Source organism: Pundamilia nyererei, unplaced genomic scaffold (genome assembly GCF_000239375.1).
Source record: "Pundamilia nyererei isolate P.nyererei 1_Seehausen unplaced genomic scaffold, PunNye1.0 scaffold00342, whole genome shotgun sequence".
NCBI lineage: Eukaryota > Metazoa > Chordata > Actinopteri > Cichliformes > Cichlidae > Pundamilia > Pundamilia nyererei.
In genome coordinates this window covers 441,338-447,634 of record NW_005187743.1, presented here as the reverse complement: position 1 = coordinate 447,634, position 6,297 = coordinate 441,338, and the positions used below count along the sequence as shown (strand labels likewise).

At 41.9% G+C, this 6,297-nt stretch overlaps 1 protein-coding gene across 1 annotated transcript in view; it reads right to left on the bottom strand.

Moving 5' to 3' along the window:
• Positions 1–2,280: 2,280 nt before the first annotated feature.
• The window catches only part of LOC102207761 (glutamate receptor ionotropic, kainate 2-like), a 327,213-nt gene continuing 323,196 nt past the window's right edge, over positions 2,281–6,297 (bottom strand). Inside the window, exons 15-16 of the mRNA XM_013915653.1 lie at positions 2,638–2,888; positions 2,281–2,367 (exon numbers count right to left, since the gene is read on the bottom strand). Of these exons, the coding sequence (XP_013771107.1) occupies positions 2,281–2,367; positions 2,638–2,888 (338 nt within the window). The remainder of the gene's footprint in view (positions 2,368–2,637; positions 2,889–6,297) is intronic.

Below are 6,297 nucleotides of genomic sequence, written 5' to 3'. Positions count from 1 at the left end.
GCTGATGCTGTTGTGGCTTGCAAACACCGTTCACCTCTGCTGGAGCTTATGATCATTGAGTGCAGACCATTCTACTTACCGAAGGAATTTTCAGCCATACTGTTTGTTGCTGTCTACATCGCTCCCTGCTCTAATAACAACAACAGGAGTGAGGCACTGAATGAACTGTATCAGCATGTCAGTGAACAGCAGACAGCCCACTCAGATGCTTTTCTCGTCCTAGCGGGTGATTTCGATCATGCAGACCCAAAGACTGTGCTTCCCAAACTGCACAAACACATTAAATTTCCTACACAGGGAAACAACATTCTGGGCAATGTTTTCACCACCCAGAGAGGAGATTACAAAGCTCTCTCCCTCCCCCACCTTGGTGAATCTGATCACATCACTGTTATGCTAATGCCAGTATACAGGCCTCTGGTCAAAGTCACGAAACCAGTTTGTAAACAGGTACGTGTGTAAGGTCCTCAGAGGCACTGCAAGACGGTTTTTCCACCACAGACTGGGAGATCTTTAAAGTGGCTGCCACACATTACAACACCACAGACCTGTAGGAATATACAGAAACTGTCATTGGCTACATCTCAGAGTGCATCGATGATGTCACAGAGACCAAGACTATTACTGTCTGGGCCAACCAGAAACCATGGCTCATATTTGAGGTTTACAGCCTCCTGAGGGTGAGACAGCTCATCCCCAGCTTTAGATGAGCCTAAGAACAGCAAAGGCAAATCTGTCCCTTGGCATCATAGAGGAAAGTACTCCAGGAGGATTTCATAGAGCTTCTGTGACAGCAGACCACAGACTAAAAGCCCACATTGCAGACTGCTGTCAGTTCCACCTCTCTACCAGATGAGCTAAACAAATTCATCGCTTGCTTTGAGGCACAGAACTGTCCCGGAATTTTGAGAAGACTAAGGAGATCATCATAGACTTCAGGAGAACTCACACCCTGCACACCCCACTAACCATCAACGGTGCTGCTGTGGCGAGGGTAAGCAGCACTAAGTTCCTGAGTGTGCACATCTCAGAAGATCTCTCCTGGTCAAAAAACAGCATCTCTGACCAGTAAACCCCAACAGTGACTTCCTCTGCAAACTGAGGAGAGCAAAAGCCTTATGAGCAACTTCTACAGAGGCACTTCTTTTCCCTTCCTTCAGAACATCTATTACACCCGCCTCATCCGAAAAGCCCTCTGCATTATAGGTGACTCCACTCATCTGTCCAACAGCTTTTTCAGTTTGCTGCCGTCAGGAACGAGACTGAAGAGCCTATGGGCTATACCCAGCAGACTGAGAGACGGTCACTCAAACACTTGGATTGTGTTGGACATTTTTGTTTTAATCTTTTTATGTTTTTGTTGTTTGAATGTAAAATTGAGGGCAGTGTGAGCACTGCAATTTCGAATTCCTGTTTATGATCTGTATGGTTTTTGACAATAAAGCAGACTTTGACGTGACTTTGGTCATCTGAAGAGGCATAATAGGATATAATGCAAAACTACAAAGTGCAACCTATTTATTGCACTTGTTGCTATGCAGCCTCAAAAAGCATCACAGTAAAACTGGCACTACGTAAGCACTGGCAGTACACTTTTGGTGGAAATTGGGGGAAAAGGTACTTGACATATTTTTCAATACAGCTGAGTTTTGTCTGGTGCTCTAGGCCTTTATAGTAGCAACGTATCTGAGGCTAGATGCTTGCTTAAAAGTTCCAGTCTTGTCTCTCAACTGATTAAAATGAGAGGAGGGAGGAGATGGCTCAGTAGGTAGAGTGTTTGCCCCATGATCGAAAGGTCAGGGGGTCAAATCCACTGAACGGATACCCTGAGGTACCCCTGAGCAAGGTATTGTCCCTACAGACTGCTCTCCGGGCACTGGTGGCTGCCCACTGCTTCACTGGGTGAATGGGTTAAATGCAGAGAGGAATTTCCCTACAGGGGATTAATAAAGTATACATTATTATTAAAAGAAGCTATTTATGAACTAAATACTACAGATATAAACAGTGAAAATGGTGACAGCACAAGTAGGATGGGATTGTGCAACGTGGAAATGAAAAGCAGCACTGGGAAATGTGTGCGGGTGGGTGTGGCTGTTGATGAAGTGGGTCATGCGGCTTAGTAAACTGTAAAAACAGGTACATGTGATTGAATGCCAGCATTCCAATTTTTTTAGTAAACTGCTCATAGTATTCCCATTTCCTGGGGGTTGTCACAACAAAACCTTTTGAAAGTTTTAGGGTATTGCAATAGAAAATATTCTGTAGTTTTTCTGGAGATCATTTGAGATGATGGTTAAAGTCTAGCTTGGATCCATGGTGACAGCAGAATTCCTCACGTTTCTTATCTCCTTGTCCCCATTGGGCCTAAGTGAATAAATGCAAAAAGACCAACCCTTATCTTACTGTATGGCATTAGGCACTGTCATCACAGTGTAAGTTTCCGCAAACTAGAAACAATCATTTTCTTACAAATGTGGGGAAGAAAGTTAGCGTACTTTGTTCCATTTATTTTAAAATTGATTGATGTGTTTGTATTTGTCTTTGTCATGAGACTACTCTTTGTGACATGTGTTTGTTGTAATAAACTATCACAATTTCAATTAAAAAACAAAAAGCATCAAATGAATTTCTTACCTTTTCAAGTTGTGCGTTCTGTTTGGACTTGTAGAGGAACTCTCCCATGGCCACAAAGACAGAGAGAACAAGTCCGGCTGCCAGGATGATGAAGATCCCACCGATGTTCTGTACCCCAAGGGCACTGGCCTCCTTACTCTCCTCCTCTGGACAACCATTTCCTCTCCACCACTTCTCCTTCATCATGTGTAGCTTCCCTTCCTCTTGAAGCTGCAGAATGGCAATAGTGATCTTATCTCTGTACGGAGAACCTAAAGGACCAAAATGCATAAGGTCAGTGTAAGCAGCTGACGCAACTAACTAAATCCCATAGACCACCAGTGTTACTTTCACTGACCTTTTGGCCCCTTTATGACAGAAAGCTGCTCTCTCCCTCCCTTCCTGTCCAAGGTTTTCCCACACCTGATTGCCACAGCTGAACAGCATTCAGACTGTTTCATATATTGCTCCAGCACCAAACACTCCTTGGCATTTGGCCAGTGGGCTGAGAAGTGTTTGGCTTTCAGTGTTGTGTGTGTGTGTGTGTGTGTGTGTGTGTGTGTGTGTGTGTGTGTGTGTGGGTTGCTGATATTGGTACAAAAAGTGGCAAACTTGAGTGATCTGCCATTTTGGAATAGTGTTGCATTTGTGGAAGCTTGATCGGGGTTCTCTGCCATTTTTGTTTATGCACAATTTTCTCATGTTTTGTGGTCAGCCAGCTTAGCCAGTTTTTTTCACCTTAGAAATTAATGTTTATTTTTTAGTAAGAGTGGTGGTTATTATTGTCTTGGCCTTGCAGACCCTGATGTTTGTTTGCTTCCTTAATCCTTCTCGTTCATTTTGAACGGTGTAGTTTATAACCTGATATCATGGCTCATATCAGGTTGTCTGCACAGACTGCACAGTTGGTGTCACCTGCATGTGCAGAGAGAGAACTTGAAGGTCAAGCTGAATATGTGCTGTGCAAGTCAAGTACCTGGGCCATGTGGTGTCTTTGCAGATGGGGTGGCCATAGATATAAACCAGAACTGCCAGAGAATGCCAAGGAACTGAAATTATTCCTATATGTTGCCAACTACTATGGACTATTTGTTCCTGGGTTTTCTTACATTGCCTCCATGTTCAAGTCCTTAGTTGCAAAACTGACTCATTAAGTCAAGAGGCAAAAAAGGACCCAAATCCCATTGGATTTAGGCCTGCGAGATAGCTTTTCAGATGCTCACATCACTGTGCTGACCTGTGCACATTTTAACAAAACTTGTTACAGTAACAAATCATGATGGACTGGGAGCTGTCCTGTGACAGGACAGTGGGAAGGTACGATTCAACTACTGCTGTTGCTAGTCAGTCTCTGCAAAGCAGAAAGGAGTGTGCAGAACCAAAGTTTTATTAGAACTTTTAGTCATCAAATGGGCTGTGAAAAATTTAGGGGGTACTTATTGGTCTAGAACTGCATATTAAAGTATGATGTAAATACTCTCAGTGATCTTAAAACAGTTCATTTTGAGGGCAAGTTCTGACCTGAGGTGCATGTATAAACCGCATCAGGCAAATGCAGAGACTGTGTAAATGGGACTGTAGCCTTTGGTCCCACATTTGTCCTTGCTGAGGAGCTTAAGTGCACAGTGTGTCAAGTAGCACCTGCCTCTCAAGACAGTATCGCAAGCCATAACAATGTCTCCTTGGGAAGGTAAAACTAACTAATCTTGCAGACAGACTGGATGATCCAAGAATTTCACTTCTTTTGGGACAGGTGATGGCAAACAAGGACGAGAGAGAGAAAACATCCTTGTCCAAACTGATAAACAATGATACATACTGATCAAAAGACGCTTCACTTTTGTATAGAGGTTATACAAGTGAAATCACCACAAGAGGACCTGTGTGAAATCAGCTGTTGCTGCTACAGCAACTGCTCGCTCTTCATGATAATGATCACCACCGAGGGTTGGAGCGGACCCAGACCTGATCAGAAGGAGGTGCTAGGTACAGGGTGATTTCAAGGTGCTTTACACTGTAAGATAAAGACCCTACAACAATACAGAGGAAAAACCCCAACAATCAGATGATCGACCACATGAGCAACCATATGTCGACAGTATGAAGAAAAACCCTCTATTTTAACAGTAAGAAACCTCAGGCAGAACCAGGCCTAAGGTAGCAGTGACCGGTTCAAGGTAAAGAGAAGGAGGCAGGTCAAAAGACACACTGGGATAGAGCTAGAGTTGAATAATAACCAATGATTAAATGCAGAGTGGTGAATAAACTGTTACGGAATAAACATATATTCTTAGTGCTTATTTTCTGATTATATTGCTTTATGTAGTTTAATAATAAAGGCCTCTATAAAGCAAGGCCAGCTGTGAGAGAGAACTAGGTCAGAGGGTGATAGGTCGCCTTAGCAACAGAGGCTTAAGTTAGTGGAAGTTTAAGAAACAGGAAGTTTAGTGCAGAGCTGCAGAGGCATGTTAATAAAATACAGGAAACCAGACAGAAAAAGCGGAACTAGTAACACAGTTGTTTTTATCAAAACTATGTGTGACGTGTAAAGGACCAAAATAACACCTATATGAGACACATTTTTGGTTTCTAATGCTAGAGATTTTGCAACTGGCTTTGGGATGTGTAGATTTCTCTCTTCCGGAAGATGATTAAATAAAAAATTGTAAATATTTTTGACTAACTGAGTCGTGTTCTTTCTATTCAGTAAAAGAATGAAAAAGAATCAGATTTAATAAAACACAGTGATTGAAAAAGGTGAGTAAAGAAGAAACACTCATCATGGGAAGCCCCCACCAACCTCAGCCTACTGCAGCATGAATAAGGAAGGATTTAAGGTCACCTGATCCAGCCGTAACTATACGCTTTATCCAAAAGGAATGTTTTGAGCCTAATACTAAAAGTAGAGTATCTGTCTCCCAAATCCAAACTGGGAGATGGTTCTGCAGAACAGGGGGTCTGAAAACTGAACACTCCCATTCTGCAATTAAATGCCCTACAATAGGAAGTAATCAGCGGTCTGGGGGTGAAGTGCACTATTAGGGTGATATGGTACCAGTAAGATGAAGCCTGAATATTCAAGACCTTGCATGTGAGGAGAAAGATTTTAAATCTAATTCTGGTTTTATTAAGGAGCCATCGAATAGAAGGTATTATGGGAGAAATATTGTTGATACTTTCTGTTTATTGTTTTTCTTTTAACATTATACAGTGGGGGTAGAGGGTAACAACAAAACAGAACATTAAAAAGAAAAATAATAACATTTAAAAAAGAAAAACTAAATAGAACAGGTGAAAAAACCCCGAGTTGGGTCACCATGTTTCTACAATTTGATCATTTCTCATTATCAATGTGATCGTCTTTATCCTGTCGAATTTATGTACTCAGTCCATTTCTCCCACTTGTGATGGTATTGACCTGAGTCCTTATTTTGTAAGTCATGTCCAAGTCCATGATTTATGTTTCGTCCATAATTTTGATCCCTCCTGCGATTCATCCCTAACCCTAACCCTGCAATGGTGGGTTTATCTTGTACCATTTTCTTGCGATTTCCTTTTTACAGGCTGCAAGCATAATTTTCAATATGTATCTGTCTTCTTTCATCACATTTCCCGTAATGACACCAAAGTATAATAATGTACAAGTCTTAGATACAGCATAACCCAGAATTTTACCTATAA